The sequence below is a fragment of the Narcine bancroftii genome, chromosome 13 (assembly GCF_036971445.1).
Source record: "Narcine bancroftii isolate sNarBan1 chromosome 13, sNarBan1.hap1, whole genome shotgun sequence".
NCBI lineage: Eukaryota > Metazoa > Chordata > Chondrichthyes > Torpediniformes > Narcinidae > Narcine > Narcine bancroftii.
This window is the reverse complement of record NC_091481.1, coordinates 16,984,734-17,004,527: the sequence shown is the minus strand read 5'-3', so window position 1 is coordinate 17,004,527 and position 19,794 is coordinate 16,984,734. Positions and strand designations below refer to the sequence as shown.

At 40.9% G+C, this 19,794-nt stretch overlaps 1 protein-coding gene across 13 annotated transcripts in view; it reads left to right on the top strand.

The window, feature by feature from the left end:
• The window catches only part of sema3c (sema domain, immunoglobulin domain (Ig), short basic domain, secreted, (semaphorin) 3C), a 270,171-nt gene that overhangs the window by 248,190 nt on the left and 2,187 nt on the right, over positions 1 to 19,794 (top strand). For all 13 annotated transcript variants that reach the window (XM_069908944.1, XM_069908945.1, XM_069908943.1 and 10 more), the window contains 8 exons: positions 690 to 759; positions 2,471 to 2,615; positions 5,948 to 6,170; positions 7,820 to 7,908; positions 11,035 to 11,076; positions 11,692 to 11,849; positions 14,241 to 14,308; positions 18,568 to 18,698. In XM_069908944.1, coding sequence (XP_069765045.1) covers positions 690 to 759; positions 2,471 to 2,615; positions 5,948 to 6,170; positions 7,820 to 7,908; positions 11,035 to 11,076; positions 11,692 to 11,849; positions 14,241 to 14,308; positions 18,568 to 18,698 — 926 coding nt within the window. The remainder of the gene's footprint in view (positions 1 to 689; positions 760 to 2,470; positions 2,616 to 5,947; positions 6,171 to 7,819; positions 7,909 to 11,034; positions 11,077 to 11,691; positions 11,850 to 14,240; positions 14,309 to 18,567; positions 18,699 to 19,794) is intronic.

Genomic DNA, 19,794 nt, shown 5'->3' with positions numbered 1-19,794 from the left:
AAAAATAAATGTGTAGGCTTTGGAAAGGGTACAGAGGAGGTTAACCATGATGTCTTTTTTAGAGGGTATGAAACATGGAGAGAGATAGGATAAACTTAGGTTGTTTCCTCTGAAGTGTAGGAGGCTGAAGGGAGGCCTGACAGAGACCTGAGAAGCATTGGTGGACAGTCAGATAAAAGCATCACCCATAGAGGACATGCATTGAAGGTGACACGGAGAAGGTTTGAGGGAAATGGCAGGGCAAACATGCCAACAACTGCTGGATGCCTGGAACCAGCTATTGTGATAAAAGCGTATACCACAGTAGCATTCAAGAGTCTTCTGAATATGGCGGGGATGCAGGAATCAGGGGGAAAGCAGCAAATTTCAGCTTGATTCGAACATCGTGTCCAGCACAGACACGTGGGCTGAAGGGCCTGATCTTGTGCTGAAATGTTCAGTGTTTTCTATTTTGGGAGTCTTTTAAGTTTAGATGATGGAAATTATTGAATCAAGGAAATTCTTTTATTCCCATTATTATTGTAAGATGTACCTGTATAACTCAGCAAGTTTAATAACAGGAATCATGGAAAAACAGTCCAAATAATTTGGTTCCACATCAGCCCTGGGATTTATCATTTGGAACATATCATTGTTTTCAGAATCAACAATGACTAAGAATGTTTTTTTTTAATTATTTTCCCTCTCAGAGGATGTCTTTTTAGTAGAAGCAGAATATCCCAAGAGCCTGCTTGTCTATGGATTGTTCACCTCATCAAGGTTTGGCACCTCTCCAAAGCTTTCATCTTGTTTTCTATAAATTGGTTTTAATTAGACAAATGTTTCAATGAATAAATTAATAATATATTTACTTTGTTATTTTAAATAGATTACTTCCAGGAAATTTATATGGATTGAGCAAAACCAGAGTTTTTGACAGTAACTGCTGCAATCAATCAGCATCTGTGGAAAGAAAGGAATACCGACGTTTTGGATCGAGACCCTATTCCCTAGATCAGACGTGAAGAGGCAACTATCCCTTTCCCTCCACAGATGCTGTTATGTTCCTCTCGTAATTTTTTTTTACTCCAGATTACAGTCTTTTGTGTCTCCAGGTTTTGATGTCGGTTCTCTGGTGTGTGTACATCTGGTTGAACAATAGTGATAAGGAACAACATTAAGTTATTGAATATTGAGGATAACTGAATCGTACTCATGCTGTTTATTGTTGACTGAAACCTTCCATAAGAGAGTGTTTGCAGTTATCAAAGCAAGTCTACCTGTGCTATGGAATGGAATCTTTTAAATATTTCTGATATTCGTTGTGGTTACCAGGTAGAATGTTGGGGATGAATCTGATTGAAACATTTTGAATGTTGAAAGGCGTGGACAGAGTAGATGTAGAAAGGTTGTTTCCCATGGTGGGAGAGTCAAGGACAAGAGGGCATAACTTCAGGATTGAAAGGCAGGGATTTCTTTAGCCAGAGGGTGGTAAAGCTTTTTGCCAGAGGTGGTTGTAGAGGCCAGGTCATTAAGGCAGAGATTAATAGGTTCTGTTTAGCCAGGACATCAAAGGTTATGGGGAGAAGGCCGGGCAATGAGGCTGAGTGGGAAAATGGATCAGTTCATGATTAAATGGTGGGACAGGCTTGATGGGCTGAATGGCCTATCTCTGTTTCTATGTCTTATGGTCTTATGATGGTGAAAACATGATTCTAGTATATTCTATCATTTTATTTCAATATTGGGCTGGATTTCCAGCCAGCCACTCAACAGATATTTTCTACATACCTATAGCGACTGAATACATCCTTCCTTCATGCCTTACTCACTTGCAACCTCCCTATGGAGGTCAGCATTCAGCTTGTGCGAGGCAGAGTGGAGGGTCAGGTTAGAGAACAGTACTGAATGGGGGGGGAACAGGGGGACTTTGTTTTCAGAATCAGAATTTATTGATATGAACATGTCACAAAATTCGTTGTTTGGCTTGGAGCCAGGGCTGGAACCAAACTATTTTGCACCCTAGGCTGGGCTGAGCAGGATGGGGGGAGAGGCATTGGGGGAGGTTGCTGACTGAGTTGAGTAGGGGAAGGGGTGGGGGCTAAGCGGTGGGTGATGCTCCATGCCACTTCCTCCCTCCACTTTATCAGACTAACGCACGAGCTTATAGTGTGTAGGTCAGAACCACGTCATTCATGACGGTGAGGTGCCAGTGCTGTTGGAATCTCTCTTCAACAGCATCCCTCTAAGGTCTGCGCCCTAGCAGCTGCCTAGTCAACCTAATGTTTGAGCCCGCCTGTTTGGAGCTATAACCTTCCTTCAGGCATTTTGGTCTCCAGTTACTCAGCTATTGATTCAGAATAAAATGAATCCAAGACTTTGATTGAATCATTTAAGACTCAGTGGGTTTGAGATGTTGAATATGGGCTGCACAAGTGAAAACAATCCTGGTTTATTGCTAATAACAAAGCAATTCTGTTTGTTCTTGCAGCTCAGTATTTCAAGGCTCAGCTGTGTGTGTGTATAGTATGCGTGATATTCACACAGTGTTCAATGGACCATTCGCGCACAAAGAAGGACCAAACCATCAGTATGTTCCATACCAGAGCAGGATCCCATATCCTCGGCCCGGCACAGTGAGTATTGGGATTTGCTGTACTGTCAGCCCCATTCTTTAATAATCTACTCATTTCTATAAGTGTAGAAGACACACTTCCCTCCAAGACAAGAATTATGTATCCAAACCTCACTACACACATTTGAAACAAAATGTAGGCTGATATTTCAGGCCAGTAGCAATTAAAGGCCTAGATGACTGAAGGTGTAGTCTGATAGATGAAATATTATATTGATACAACTTGCCGTGCGACACTCTTCAGAGGAAACCATTTGGTATCCTGCTTGAGGAGAACAGTCCAGCTCTACCTATAGGCTGAACGATGTGGTTCACATGGTTATTACGTGGACAGGAAACCAAATCCATTTTCATCCCATCAAAGTGAATTTTCTTGGTCTGTCTGCATTCCCATTCTACTGCCATACTGATGTGAATTATTTGGGGCATACAATTATCCGGAGGCCAATTCAGATGTTCTCAGATTGGGAACATCAGATCGACCCATGCTCAGCCCCTTTGGGTCAGTTTGAACTTTGAACAAATCCTTAATATTTAGCTTCAGTAGTTGGCAAGCTCAGTAAATTCAACATTTATTTTTATTTACTGTTAAAAGTGAAAAGTAAAACAAGCTGAACACTTAAAAATATTATACCAAAATTTCCTTACTTTTATAAGAATATATTTAACATTTTTATTCAATATGAACTGTGAATCAGAAAGCACACGTTTAGTCACATCTGTGTTTCATCAATAAACTCTGCCTCCAATGTTATGAGTGGCAAAAAAGATTTGATAGAACCTGTCCAAGTCACATCATCCTACATTTTCTGGAGAAAACCCTGTGTCTATTGCTTCTGGGGTGTTCTTCCTTCAGAAGAACCATGTTATTAGAAACATGGAATGAGGATGGAGAAACTAAGTGAATGATTTGGCTGATTACAGAGGACTGAACAGCAGAGAAGGGAAGACCTATTTTTGTTGGGTAGGAGACGGGGAATATAAATGGTAGATAGGAATTGTTTGCTTCATACAGAAATGAAACATGGATGTAGAGGTGATAGAAATTGTGATAACAGAAACATTGGTCTGATCAAGCCTTCAGAAGTTTCAAGCATATTCAGTCGCTTTAGATTTTCCTTCCACGCCCCCTACCATTATCCCCCTGCTCAGTCAACTGGACAGTGGATTCATTTCTCAGCCCAAAATGTTGACTGACCATTTTTCCCTATGGAAGCTGCCTGACCCATTAAGCAAACAAGATTCCAGCTCTCGTTCATAGTTCCTTAACAGTGATCATTCAGCAGCTCAGTTCCAAAACAGAGAAGCAGACTATAAAGCCATTATTATATGCATTTACACCACACAAATGCCTCGAACAATATTCATTTAGAATTTTTGACTCAGGGTGTACATTATGAATGATTCTGCATAACTAACTAATTTATAACAAATGAATACCTTACCTTTTGGAGTGAAGCATTACAACAGGTGACATTTGTAGGCAAAATTTTGATTTTAAATGGTGGGTTAAAACAGTATGAAATAAATGATTAATTAATAAGTGTATATTTACTGCATGGTTCAGGGAAAAAGGAATGTGATTAAGTGGCAATCACAGCAGGGAGCAAAGTTGGCTGAGCAAAATTGTCTCTCCAAAATACAGGGAGAGGAAATGCATAAAACAATTTAGGAGGAATGCTCAAACTAAATGAGGTGGTGAGTAGCACAGGAGACACAGGCCAGATCAGAACAAAGAATGGCCTGTAAGAAACAAAGGGAATGGAAAACAAGTCTAGGAGGAAGATTAAGGCAGGAGGAGGTGTTAAAGAGAACAGCAGAAATTGGCAGGACAAGAACAGAATGGTGATTAGAGATATCTGGGGATGAATTAATTTCTGATCAACACAACGGGATAGTCTGGCCTGGAGGATTAAGATGGGAGTGCTACACCCCAGATATCTGCAAAACAGGAGATGACTTGTGATAACCCTTATGCAAAAAGATCTAGCAAAGGAAGACAACTTTTGTTCTGTATGATAATTAAATCTAGCAAAGGAAGCCAACTTTTGTTCTGTATGATAAGGTTGACCTATATAAACTGAACCAACTGGACAATAGGGGTCAGTCTCGGGGAGTAGCTCACTGGCAGGTGACCTATGAACTAACAGACTGACCCAGAGCTCTGCTAAGTTTTATTCTTGTGCTGTGCTGTGCTGTGTGGTGTAATAAACTGACTGTTGAACCGAATACCTTCTCCTATCACTTCATTCAACGAACGCGCTGGACTCAGTTCACACATAGACTAAATTAAGAGTAAATAAATTAAAGCCAGAGTCCAACAGTAGCTGCTATGAAAATAAAGGAGAGGGTGACATTGCACTCAGAAATCCTTGGAGAAATGTACTGCTGCCAGGAATCTGGAAGTACTCAGCCGATCAGGCACTATCAGTGAAGATTTGGTGTTAATAATGACGACCTTTTATCTGAACTGGAATTTTTTTTTGAGTTGTAGAGCAAGGAGCGAAAGGCAAAGGGGAAAATAGGAGGATTTGTGAGAAGATGGAGGGTAGGTGAGGCTAAGTGATCGGGTTAGCTATGAGAGGCCAGGTTCATCTGCGAGGGAGTGAAAATAGCAGAAGAATAAATCTGAAACCACCAGAAGAAGAAAAATGTAACAACACTGAGAGTGGAAGACAGATGACTGGAATGATTGATTATCCAAAGATCTTGAACTCGAAGCCAAAACTGACAGGTTGTATTGCATCCAGCTGAAAAATGGGGTTCCTCAAGTTTGTAGTGAGATTGGAATAATGTGGGAGACTGAAGACTAAGGGAGCTGGAAGTGGGAAGAAAATCAGTAGTTCCTTTTGTTGACAGTATAAACAGAACTAAAGAACAGGAAACTACCGCTTGAAACATCACTGAAGCAAATTCAAATTTGACTTGAAAATAGATGTTATTCCATTAAGAGCTGAAGTTTTCTACAGCTCCTTCATGTGATGAATTGATATGCATTGCCTGTTTAAATCTGAAGATCTCACTAATTTTGAACTCCAGATTGTCAGCAATGTTTTATCAGGCCATTTCAATACGGTGTAAATTCTGCTTCACTTTGGACAGAGCAAACATTTATAATTTACCATCTAAAAATATTGAGTTGAAAGCAGTGGGAGAGGAGAATTATATGGATTATAAATCAGTGCATACATACTGCTTAAAAAAAAGACAAAATCCGAAAGAATAGCATAAATTAAACTGGAATGATAAAGTACATGATGAATGAAAGACCAAATTAAGCAAGTGATTTCAGTGAAAGATAATTGAACTTACATTTTCTTCTCTAATTATTAGTGCCCCGGAGGAGCATTTACACCAAACACATTGTCAACAAAGGATTTTCCTGATGAGGTAGTTACATTTATCCGGAACCATCCTATGATGTACAACTCAATTTACCCGATGAATAAGCAGCCATTGATTGTAAGGATTAATACTAATTATAAGTACACCAAGATAGTCGTGGACCAAGTGAAGGCTGCAGATGGAAGATATCATGTCCTCTTTCTGGGCACAGGTAAGATGTGTAATGTAACTTCCAATAAAATAATTTTGAATTGTGGAGGAAAGCATCATGTTTGTGAGACGTTCAATAGATACACCTTGTTCCTTTGTTATATTAGGGATACCACCTGCCAAAATAACCTTATGAGCCAAGCCTGTAAACACCAAGATGCTATTCCCTAAAATTAAAGATCTGTTATGTAACTATGCCAGGGGGATTGCATCAGAAAGCTTGAAGCAGAGTGGCACTAGAGGTTGCTGGGGTTCCCATTCTCATTCCTTCCTCCGCCTTCTTACAAGCAGTCTACATTGCTGACCCCATTCAGCAAACTTATAAATTCACTTCTAAACTCATAACTGCATCAGCTTGCACTTTGTTATTAACTGTAGTTTCCTAGTCTGTTCTCCCTCTTCCATGTAAATGACTACCTCCTGAACCATCAAGGGGCAGCTTTATCCTGCCATCTCCCCCCCCCCACCCTTTGCCCCTTCATATTCCATCTATACATCATGACATTAAAATGATGTAATGTCACACCATAAATGTGTTTCTTCCCATATCTGCATTGGAAATGTACATGATAGAACAATGAATTTCCATTCAAAAATTAATGCAATGCATTTTGAAACATGGTTCACGCTATACCTGTGGGTATTTTAATTGTCAGCTGTTGTAAAGTCCAGGATGGCGGACTTCTTGTCCAACGAACACTTCTGTCTGTTGCAATAACAAGGATGTCAGTGGCCGATCATTCGAATTCCATACAATTCCCACAGCACCATGAGTATCCATGGCCTCAATTACTGCCAAAGCAAGACTACCCGCAAACTGGAGGAACAACATCTAATTTTCAGTCTCGGCACTCTCCAACCAGATAATGATTTTTCCAGTTTCTTTAAACCCCTCCCCCAAGCCTCTCTCTTCCCCTATCCCCTACGTCTCCTTTCCTCCAGTTTCCATCCCCTTCCCTCTCCATTCAGAGAGCTGTCCCCGCCCCCTCAACTTTTTTTCTTCTACCCTTCCACCTAGATCCACCTATGACCTGTTAGCCTATACTGCTCCCCCCTCCCCTCCTTCTACCCCCCCAGCCCCCACATTTTTTCAGCTTTTTGCTCACACCTTGACGAAGGGCTCAGGCCCAAAAAGTCAGTTACCCTTTACTTCCTATAGATCAGGGTTGGCCAAACCTGCTTATCGTGTGAGCCACATATGACAAACTTCAGATGTTTGAGAGCCGCAACAATCACGTGATCACAAGCCGCGCCCACTAGAATCATCATTGTGAGCCCCAGCTTGTACAATTCCGGTCTCAGCCAATCTATTTCTGTGAGCCACACATTGCACATCAAAGAGCCGCATGGGGCTCGCGAGCCGCAGTTTGGCCACCCCCCGCTATAGATGCTGTGTGGCCTGCTGAGTTTCTCTAGCATTTTGTGTATGGTCACATCTCTTGTTGTTTCTCTTTAATTCCAAAACCGAATGATCAGATTTTGCTCATTTTACAATATCACCAAAAGTTGTTCTTGCTCACTCGGTTAAAAACAAACAACATTCAGCACAGAATCCCTGTCACAAGATGATTTCAGACAAAATTGCACTTGAATGTTCCATTTAACCCCGTTTTGTTTGGTAAATTGATTTGTTTCTAATATTCCTTTCAGATAAGGGAACTGTCCAGAAAATTGTGGTCCTATCCAAAAATGCATCAATTAAGGAGGAGCTTATCTTGGAAGAGATGGAAGTATTTCAGGTCAGATATATATAGTTCAGTGCCATGTAATCATCACTGGGTTGGAATTTTAAAGGAAGCTTTTACAAATTTCAGCAGAATGTCTTTATGTGAAAATGCATTGGTCAAAATCATGAACGGCACAAATTAGATGCTGTGTCACAGACCCATGTGGAAACAATCAGCCCTTTCTTTATGTCCAGGCTGCTATTTCAGATTCAAACCAGAAGATGTACATAGTGTGATCCTAATTATACGAGTCCCCAAAGGTCTGTAATGTTTTCATGGAAGCCAAATCATTTCGTGCTTTGAAGTCTCATGCAGCGGCCTTACTGATAGGCTTATGGTGTGGATATGTGTTGTAATGGTAGCTGTGATGTTAAGATAAATTGTGCTGTTTATTTATTGCAGTCATTTATTTTCTCATAGCAGCTTATACATTTCAGCGAATTAGAGCTGGTTTGTGCATTGATTTGGAATAGCAGAATATATCTAGAAATTCTTGGAAATAATACAGAGGGTGAACACTCTCTTTGATGTTTTAATAGTTCTGAAGCCTGCATCAACAATTGGAAACTTGGGAAAAGCATCTTGGGGTATAATTTATGCCGTAGTTCAGGGGGGAAGAACTTGATGGAAGAGAGCAATTTAAATGTTTATTTGTTTAAACTTAATCTGTGGATAGGGTTGTAGAGTTGCCAAACCTTGTTGGATGTATTCCCAGTAGTTTGACCACATGACTCCAAATCCCACACCTCTGACAATGAATGACTGGCCAACATAACCATTCATTTCATGGATGATTCAACGGCCAACAGGTGCAAATTGAGTCAAATGGATAATTGTTTCATGATCAGTCAACCTTGTAACCAATTTTTATAAGCAAACAAACCTTATCGCAGAAAGATAAAGAAAACTCTCCATCAGTGCTCATCGATATCACTATTCTCCGGGTAATGTCTTGGGGATTAATTTCCAAATCCTAGAAGGGTTTGCAATTTTACAGTGCTGCCAGTAATTTCCAGTGCATCTGCTCCATTGGAAGATGTTTGGTGAACTCGGTCTTGTTTGATAGTGGTAAACAGATTGTACAGTCTGCCTTCAAACTTCAGTGCCATTGAAATCAGTGGAACTTAATTTAAAATGTAAAATGCCATCCCCATGCCTCTTGTTTGCTGTTGTGCCCCCCCTGCCTTATCCACCTATTACCTCCTGCCTGTGGGCCTGTGCTCCTCCCCCCCCCCCCCCACCATTTTGTTCAGGTGCCTGTCTATATTTTGTTCATGCCTTGATGAAGGGCTCAAGCCCAGAACGTTATTTTTGCTACATAAAGTGCACTGTTTGACCTGATGAGTTTCTCCAGCAAGTTGTGCTTTCCCTTTGATTGACACAGGTTTCAGGCAAGCAAACTGCTTGTTATGAACATCATACGAATGTTTGCTTTTCAGACCAGTGAGGCTGAGTTATACTGTACAAGAATTCGGGTCCTGCATTGGTGTCATCTGACGTAGTTTTACAATGGAAAAGTGTTCTAGTATGAATGGAAGACCTGCACGGGTCAGGGGTTGAATTACCTGCTTGCTGCAAAGAGGCCTGGAAATGGCGAGAATTTTATTTTAGTCCAGCTTAAATCTATTTCAAGCTGCATGGAAGAGTCTTTCCCAGATCAGTGAGATGAAGGTTAGAGGCCATAATTTAAAATGGAGTCAAGAAATTATGAACAGATCTATAATTTCCAACATAGAACTAGGTTTAAGATATACTGTCAATCCCTGATGTCTTTCTTTGTCCTATTGCTTCTCTGTCTCTCCCTCTAACTCTATTCATCTCTTTCTATGCTCTGTTCTATTTAGCTGTTAGATTTTGTTTTTCCCCCCTGTTTGGAAGGAGTTGGAACCTTGTGTGTGATTGCCTACAGGAAGTGTGCCGTTTGCATCAGGCTGGTGAAAGGAGGGCAAGTGTGGATCCATCTCCTCTGTGGTTCCTCTTGTCACCATCTCCCTCCCGGCACGTCCCTTTTTTATTCTCACTATCCCCTTCACCTTCCCTCCTCTCACCACCACACCTTCACTTTCCCTCTGACCTACTCACCCCAACCCCGTTTTCTTCCTGTCCCCTTCCCCTGTTGTCATTCCCAAAATATGCCCTCCCACAATTCACTAAGGGATGGAGGCAAGAAGGACCTCTCTTTGTCACTTGGTTGCCTTCTCCATTTCTCTTCTCCGCTCTTACTTTTTAGACCTTCACCTTTGCCTACTTTCCTCCAAAAGACTTTGCTCCACTGAGATTCAAAATTGACTACATTTTAATGTTGACTTTTAAACTGAAGAGAAGCTGGATTAACCTTGTCAAAGGACTCAGGCGTGAAATGTTGACGGCACCGACAGAGCTGCAGTGCTGCAGTACCCTACCCTGAAGGATTCTACCGCCCAGTCCTAATGTTGGTGGCTCCATACCGGCTTTAAGTGGCCTGTTAAAGGAGCCAATCGTGTATTATTTTGAAATCCTGCAACTGAGAGGTTTACGCGCAAGATGCTCGGCAGCAACACAGGGTTGCAGACTCTGGGGGAGCAGCAGACAGTTGCAGGACCCCATAAATGGGATGGACACCATCCCCCACCATTAAGAAAGAAAAGCAGAAGCGACAACATACAGGACGGTGACCATGGCGGCAGAAGTTGTAGTTTGAGTTTCAAGTGTCATTTCAAGGGTTCTAACAATTGTCATTAAACTTGTGCAGGAGAAGACCAGAGAGGGCAGGATGTGTTCAGTGGGGTAGATTGTGGGCTTCCATTTGCTGTGATCACACTTGGATCGTCCACTAAATTCTATTTGTCCATGAGTTGACCATCAGGCCCATTCTGTTTGAAACCAACTTAGGCTGAGAGCCTAGCTCGTGCACAATTTGAAACCAAAAAAACATAATAACTGCTGTTCATTTGATGGCTAGTTAACCTCAGCAGTGTATCAACATTAAAAAATAGTTCACGAAAGAACATATGAGTCAATAAAAAAATTCAAACAGGAAAGTTGTATCAAGTTCACTATTTGTAGAATGACAAAAATGACTTTGGAGATTTCCTAATATGCCGACTTGCAGATCTGCCAAGCATATTAAAACGAGTATAATTATATTTATTTTTATAGAATCAATCAGCTATCACAACCATGAAGCTTTCATCCAAAAAGGTAAATCTTTATTTTATCCACATAGTCTCTTTAAATGTATGACCTTGCCTTTTAAGCTAAATTCCTCTCAATAAAATCTTTTGTCGCTGATGTAACACAGTCATAATGTTGTTTTTGAAATCAGTACAAAATGTTTTTTTTAAATCATTTAGCATTCACTCGAAAATAACGAAAAGCTGACATGGTTGGTCATGCCATGCAGAAAATTCAAGCAAGGAATGTGAAATCATTCACCAGTGAATTTACTGATACTCATCGGACAGATTTCCATTATTTCGTATGAAAGTACACTTTAGAACATTATGATCCGAGTGGTTTACCAAAGAATTAAATGCAGAAAAAAAGAGCATGTCAACTCTGTAATTAATAAAATTGCCAAGACAAAAGTACATGGTATTGTTGAACTAAATTTAACATTTTGATTAAATAAATTATTCAAGTTAGCATTACTGAATTTCAAAAGTAAGGTACAGCTCAGAAGCATCACCACAAACGCATTTATGGTCGGCCACGTGAGCATAAACAGCCACAAAATTTAAAATTGTAAATGTTCTCTGAAACAACGCACATCCCCTCAGTGAAAATTAACCACCATTCATCCTCTTTTTGTTTCAGCAACAACTGTATGTGAGCTCTGATGAGGGGATTATCCAGGTGTCCTTTCATCGCTGCCACATCTATGGTGCAGCATGTGCTGACTGCTGCTTGGCTAGAGACCCTTACTGCGCTTGGGATGGCAAATCATGCTCCAGGTTTTATCCAACTGGCAAAAGGTGAGTGACACAGCGAATGTTGCACAGATACACAGGAAATTGGTGATGCTGGGGCGTGGAACCAGAATGATTCGCTGGCGGTCAAAATGCCCGGCCTAAACTTTGAATCTCCACTTCCCTGCATGGATGCTGCCAGTTTCCATGAGCTCCTCCAACAACTCCCTTTTTGCAGCGAATGCTGCATGGTGGATTAATAAAACCTTCACTGAGTATTCTGCAATCAAATGACGTGAGAAGTAGACCCTTCAATTTAAGGATAATATGTATGTGCTTTATGGTCTCAAAGATCGCAATCTATTATGATAATAACTAGCTGTAGTAAACCCATTGACCCAAGGAAGTTCACAGCTCAGAAAGAAATGTAAATTTAAATTTACAGCACAGTAACGGGACATTTCAGCCCCCATGAGCCTACGCCGCCCAATTGACCTACATCCCTATATGTTTGGAACGGTGGAAGGAAACCAGAGAACCCAGGGGAAACCCACGCAGACGCAGGGAGAATGTACAGACTCCTTACCGACAACACTGATTCGAACCCCAGTCACTGGTGCTATAATGGTGTTGCGCTAACTGTGCCGCCCCAATTTCTTTAAGACTATTGGACCAGTCCCCTTCCAGATACCTGATGCAACTGGGTGGGGGGGTCGCTGGATGACTTGCCTGTGAAATCAGAGGCTTTTAAGGCCACAATCTTGGTCCCGAACAGTTGGGGCAGCTCATGGGAACAAACTCTGTGAAAGCAAGACTGCAATGATGAAATGGCAAAGGGAGGGACAAGCTCATAAAACAATCATTAAGTGTTTGTCCACTCCCCCCCCCCCCCCCCCCCCCAGCGCTACTGCTGATTTTAAATGGGCCTTTCACTCTCATAAAAGAATTGTGTAGTCACCAGCCCTGGGGAAATGGCCCTGCTTCTCACGAGTTTCTGAATAGGTGTGCAATCTGTGAGGGGAGCATCAAACATCGAAGCAGCACATCACATCCATGGATGATTCTTTTCCAGTTTTACTTCGGTGAAATAATTCTCTTCCCACGTCCCCATTCACAGATTTATGGAGGAGATGAGAATGAAATGTTTTTTTTAGCAAGGACAGCAGATGCAGTGGAGAAGTAATAAGATACTTAATTACAGGCTCAGGATTTTCAAGTAATGCCAGAATCCTGCTTCACCAATCTGTTCAATTAACACAGATAAGTTCCCAGTTGGCTCATTAATTGACAGGTTCTGCATTTGAATTGAGGAGGCAGACAAATCATTCCTTGCAGCACTCCCTGTAGATGGATTGAAGCCTTCCTAATGCAGTAGAATCCCCATTATTTCAGCACCTATGGGGATTGCAGATGCTGGATATGTGAATTCTCCGGTTGCATGGGATACACTGTTGCAATGCCTAACTAATACACCTGCATTAAGCATACACAGTTTAAAAGACAGTGCAAAATGTAAAGTAATTTGAAAAGAATCGGTCTTGTAATCTTTAATTATGTGAGGTTCATTTTAATCAGGTAAATCCCGTAATTTACAAAATTTAAATTTGAACCCTTATCGCTGGAGCTGTGACAGCCGCTGTGCTAACCAGGCTGCCGTCATAATTAACCCTCCTTCCAGCAAGTTTACAGATAAAGCCTTACTAATATATCTAATTATAATTACTAGGCAGGGATAGGGAGACACTTCAGAAGAGTTTCCCCAGCCGTGAGCGGCATCGACCGGCTCTTCATCCTGGGCACCGCCATATTATTCAAACACAACTTTATTCAAACAGCTGCTGCAGGTGGGGTACAACCGGGACACTCCGCTGGCTGTTTGCTCCATTTTCACTGAGGGGATGTGTGTAGCTTCAGAGAACATTTACTTTTACAATTTTAAATTTTTATTTCAACTTTCATTTAAAATTTTATTTATTTTCATTTTTTTAATTTATTTCCTCGAATTTTTTTTGCTGGTTGTTTGGGTTTCTAGTTGATTGAACTCCAAGTATTATAGATTCTACTGTGATCCACTTGCACGAGACATCCGGTCCCTGCATCTTTTTCACCACATTGTCAATGTGCTCAACACAAATTAAGTTCTCCTTTTGAGCAAGAATATTCTGGAAGATTAATAAGCCACAGCACTGTCTTTCTTGGAATTCTGCTGCATTGATGGACCAAAACTGGTTTGCTTCAAGGAAAACAACTTTTTGTTCGTGCGCAGCAAGTTAGATTTTATCCTTTGCGTCAGGGCTGAAGTCTGCTGTAGAAACGTGCAACTTTCTGCCGAAATTGTCCTGAGGAAATCTGCTGTGCAGATGGGAAATCTCTGCTGCCCTCATGACTATTTATGATGTGGTCAAAAATACCCACAGATCAAACTCCATCAAAATTCTTTTTGTGCTTGTATTGCAGGAGGAGTCGCAGGCAGGATGTGAGACATGGCAACCCAATGACCCAGTGTAGAGGCTTTAACCTGAAAGGTGAGTGTTGCCCTCTGCTATTCAGGATACAACAGAGATCTTGGGAGTCATTTAGAGGGTGGAATTAGGTATAGAACATTTCAGATTCCTCATCATTGAATGAAATATCGAACAGGAGCAGCCCCTTCCACCTATGATGCCAATTAAACCAATCCTAGCTGTCTGAAATAGTCTATCCCCAGCCTCTTCATGTGTCTGTTGAGATGCCCCTTAAACATCACTGTGGTATCTGCTTCCATCACGTCCCCAGGCAGCAGGTTGCACGCACTTACCACGTTCTGGATTTTTAAAATCTTACCGTGCAAATCTCCTTTCAATTTTCCCTTCTCACCTTAAAATTATGGCCTCAAGTCATTAACATTTCTGTGCTGCTTTGACATATCCAATGATTAAATTGATTATTATGAAATAACGTTTGGTTTAATATGAATGACAGTGATGAAGGTTGGAAATTTGAAATCTGACAAGAGTATGGGCAATATGTAATGATTAACATGCTTATATTGGGGGTGGGGCAGTAATGCATGCCATTTTTTGCTTCACATGAACTTCCCACTCGGTTTTTTCTAACTCCCTCAACAAGTCTTTTTATTCCCTTACGATCACTTGACACTTCCTTAACTCCTGATGTTGGAAACGCAGATCCTCTTTGCAGTGACGCGTTCCACTTTCTAACTGCTCCTTGGACAATGCAGTTCATCCTGAAATACCTGTGGTATTTATTAGTCACCATCTTACACTTACAGGTCCTCAAACCTGTCTGGCCTGCAGGAGAAAGCATCTCCTTTCTCTCATCTGATTCAAACCCTTTCACGTTTTTTAAATGTATCCATCACATTTATTTACTGCATAAAAAAGCCCTTGCCGGTAAATCTTCACAGTGCCAACTGTGCTTTTTTTTTCCGCGTCCTTCTTAGTACCATGGTAAAATCCCCGTTATCAACAAACCGGCAAAAAAAATCATCAAATATAAATAGGTAAAAGATGTGAACGTTTAAAATTGGCACCACCTAGCCGTCAGTTCGGCAGTCTACACAATACACAATCTCCAGCAACTGGCAAATTCATTTAACCGGTATCTACCAATCCCCATAAATGCCAGATATCAGGGGTTTTACTGTATTCACAACATTGAATCAGAACTATTCACAACAATCCCCAGTTTAATCAGAAAAATGTACACATTTAACAGAACATCTCACCCCTGTTCCTCCATAAGCAAATCCCAGTCCCATCATTTTTATTCATTGTACTTCTGGTATCTGAAAAAAGGTTAATTTTAGGAATTTTTTTTTAACCTAAATATTAGTTAACATTGAGAGAAACACAGGAACGTCAGGCTGCAACTCTGAGTAAATCAAAGAACGCTGGAGGAACTTAGCAGGTCAGGAAGCATCCAAGGAGAGGAATGGATGCTGGACCTTTTGGATCAGGACCTTTTTTTGGTGGGATAGTGGGGAAGGACTCTGGAGGAGTCGAGAGGTGGTAGGATACTGGACAAATGAAGGCGAGAGAGGTGGAGGGAAGACAGGAGGAGATGACTAGGGATAGAGGGAATGATAACAGTAGAAGTGGACGGTTGCCCAGTCTTCATTTCACCTGCACCTCCTCTAACCTAGTTCACTGCATTCGGGCTCTTGAGGTGGAGGAGGTCATATCGGTGAGACCGAATGGAGATGGGGGTGACCTCTTTGCCAAGCACCTGTGGCCTGTCTTCAAATGCCATGTGCATCTCTGGAGTTGCCAGCCATTTCAATCCCTCTCACCATTCCCGCAGAGATGTTTCTGTCCTCTGCTTCATCCATTGCCAGGGTGAGGCAAATGCAAACCTAAGAGCATATCGTATTCCACCTGACTGGCCTAACACCAATCATGCAGTTCGACTGTTTCCATCTGCCCTTTACGCCCCCCTGGCCCCTATGGTCTCCTTCCCTACATCTCCCCACCTTCATTATCCTACTACCTCTTGGGGTCTCCCAGCCCTTCCCTCCTTTGCCTCAAGAAAGAGTCCAAACCCAAAATTATGCTTAAAATGAACAATGCAAAAGAAAAATACAGGTTACAAAATAATTTCTCGGTGATAAGATTACCTGTATTATGTGAGGTCACTTGTTGCCGCTGTAGATCTGTGGTGCTTACGCATACGTGGACAAAAAAAAAAGCCCGCTAAATTTTAAAATTTGAGAGTCTGGATTCACAGGTGGTCTGGATTTCTGGCACCTGGATTTTTAGACTTTTACTGTACCACATAAACAGGTGCCACATCAGTGAGACAGACTTGCCCAGTCAGTTCAAAGTGATAGTGAACAGGTTTTTCCCGTTTTTATTTTGGGGACAGTTTTTTTTTCCCTGGAGTGCGCTCTGTCATTGCTGTGATGTGCCTGTTATCCACATTCAGACTATCACGTTGCCTCAGTGTTGGCATCTGAATGAATTGAGGGTATCAGTGCAATGTAGTAAATTTCCTTGATCATTTGTGCCTCAGTTATTCAGATTCTCCCAACACTCATATGTGGGTGTTCTCAATTGGACTTATATCAGGCTTTCCACAAAGCTGAACAAACTCATTTTTCTGATCTTATTGCAGCATTTTTTTTTGTCAAGGTTCAGCCTTGCAACTCTCTGTATTTTCATTACCTTTCTATGGCATGGCTGGAAGTTTTTGACTAGGTTAAAAAAAATATTAAAACCCATTTTGATACAACTTCCAAGCAGGCAGCCAAAAAATATAAAAGTATATGACAAACAAAGCATAATCCAGAAAATGATCCAAGAATTGTCTACCTCATAAATAATGAGCAAATGTTACTTGCATGCCAGACAAAAATTCCATGCATTCATAAAACCACAAAGAATCCCTTCTAAGTGAACTTAACATTCCCATATTGCTTTATCACATAAAAGTGCTCAGATTTCCATTCTCTTGCAATTCCATTGATTTTAAAAGAGATCAGCTTTTAAATCATGTTATGAAGCCGTGTTTGAAAGTTGTCTGCACTTTCAGGCCGACATCTGCCCATGTGAAGTTACCAAGTGAACTGTATGTTAAGTGGTTTGCTCCTGTTTTAAGGATACAGGGGAGTGTCTGTCTCTGACCATGTTGGAAACCTGAAAACCAAAACTATTCTGTAAATTAGTTTCTCAGCCTTTATCATCCCCACCTTCAGATAGCGAGATTACAGACATTCAACCTTCTGGAGTTTTTTTCTTTCAAGCTCTTTAATTCTTTACCTTTCTTTGGAAGTTTTTTTCTCTCTCTCCTCGCCATCTAATATTACCAAGCTCTTCCACTATGAACTGTTCTGAAAATTTGTAATAACTTCATGATAAGGTATTGTATCACCTGATCCGTAACTGGACTAGGCCTTTGTAGAAAAGTGACCTGTTCTAGTCTGTCAGTTCTCATTGGTCGTTGTTTTGGTGACATGGGTAGACATAATGGCGAATGACACCCAGAAAGATTTATTAACCCACTTGCCAAATGGTTGATTGGATACCAGAAACAAACTAAAAGAATAGATTAAATTTATAATCAATACTCTGCAGCAAATAATGTCAGGGGACCTGCCTCAGTTTTATTCACCATTTGATATTTAATTTATCCTATTTCCAAGAAAAAATATGAAACTCAGAGTCTGAAGGAAACCGTCCTTGACATGATTCAAATATCTCTGTAGAATATTCGTTAAATTTGTTTCAAGAAAGAAATATAAAAATGTTGCCGTAACTGGGAAGAAAAAAAAGCAATCAGAATGGTCAATTACCAACGTATTTAAATTGTTGGTTTGTCAATGTATTTAAGAAAAATAATGGGCATGAAATGTCCCCTCGTTTTGTACAAATTTTGTCTCCTTTTATTCAGTAGCTTTGTTGTTTATACTTAACTCCCATAAAATGATCAGCACCTGTTCTGGTAAAAGGAACATGAATTCAACTAGAATTCATTAGAAACAATTTTCAGAACTGCCATTTTCCTTTATAAATTATATTCAACCAAAGGGAAATTGTTGGTAGAAAAGTTTGAGGGAAAGGATTATTCTGCACTTGGAGAAACCTGGATCATCTCCAAGAGTTGAAGGAGAGGTCCTGTCTGGTTGTGAAGCTGTTGATTGATGTGGTCCACCTGACAGGCCTTTGGAAGGTCCCATATGAAAAAAAATAAGTCCAAAAGATCCAGGACAATTTGGCATTCTGCATTCACATTTCAAGTTTTCATGTGTAAAGTGTACTTAGTTTATTAAAATATGGATTCATTTCAGCGTACAGAAATGCTCAGGAAACTCTTCAGTACGGAGTGAAAAACAGCACTGCCTTCCTCGAATGCACCACAAAGTCACCCCAAGCTTCCATTAAATGGCTGTTGCAGAAACCAAATGATAGAAGAAAGGAGGTGCGTGTTTTCATCAGTTACAGTTCTTTTTCAGTGAACCACAAAGGAGCGAATCAGTAGCTCCAACTTCACAGCTCGTATTTCTGGCATCAGTTCTGGTGTTCTTCATTTTACAGTGATCTCAGATTTTGTTTTTCTTCTGTTCAAATTGTTCTGGACCAATCAATTGCTATTCAGCCTCTTTCATGACTCGGTCAATTCTTTTGTCATTTAATCTCTCCTAATAATGAACATTTGCTTGTGTTTTCCCATTCCTTCACCTTTCTCAGCCCCTTGAACCTAACATACCTTAACATTGTAATGTACAAAAGTGCTGGATGAACTCAGCAAGTCACACAGTGTCCAAAGGAAGAAAAAGTACATAACCTACGTTTTTCAGGCCAAAAAGCCCTTCGACAAGGCAGACGCCTGAATAAAAAGGTGAGAGCAGGAGGGAAGAAGGGGTGGGGGGAGCACAGGCCAACAGGCAAGAAGTCATAGGTGGATGTGGGTAGGAAGGCAGAAGTGAGAAAATCTGAGAAGTGATGGGGAAGGGGTAGCTCTCACTGATGTGACACACTTTTCGTCATCCCTTTTGATGTTGGGTTTTGTCTGTTGGGTTCTTTCTGTGGTGATATGTAATTACACCATTAGGTCACCAGGGGTCATCCTTGTATATAAAGCAGTCCAGAGCTACAGTCTAGCCTTCCAGGTTCGTCTTGCAGAGACAAGACCTCTTAGTGTACATATTAGTTTTTAAAGCTGTCTTATATTCGCACTGCTGGTGTGGTTATTGTCAGTACACTTTCTGTGGAGATGAGGCTGATTTTTTCAACATTGAAGATACCAACTAGATGAAGATTGCTGTTGTTCTCCCTTGTGTTCACTGTTGAGAAAGGCTAGATAATCTCTTCAAGCATTCATCCATTGACAAGTTGCATTGGAAAACATTGAATTGCAGTGAGAATTTGGTGCATTTTACTTCTTTAGTTTGATGGACTACTGACAATTCTGTAAACTTATTTATGGACTTTCCTTCCTTAGTTGTGTTATTGTCATTCCATATCTGTAGCCAACTTCCAACCTTGTCCAATAGCAAGAGGGATTGGTTTCCAGG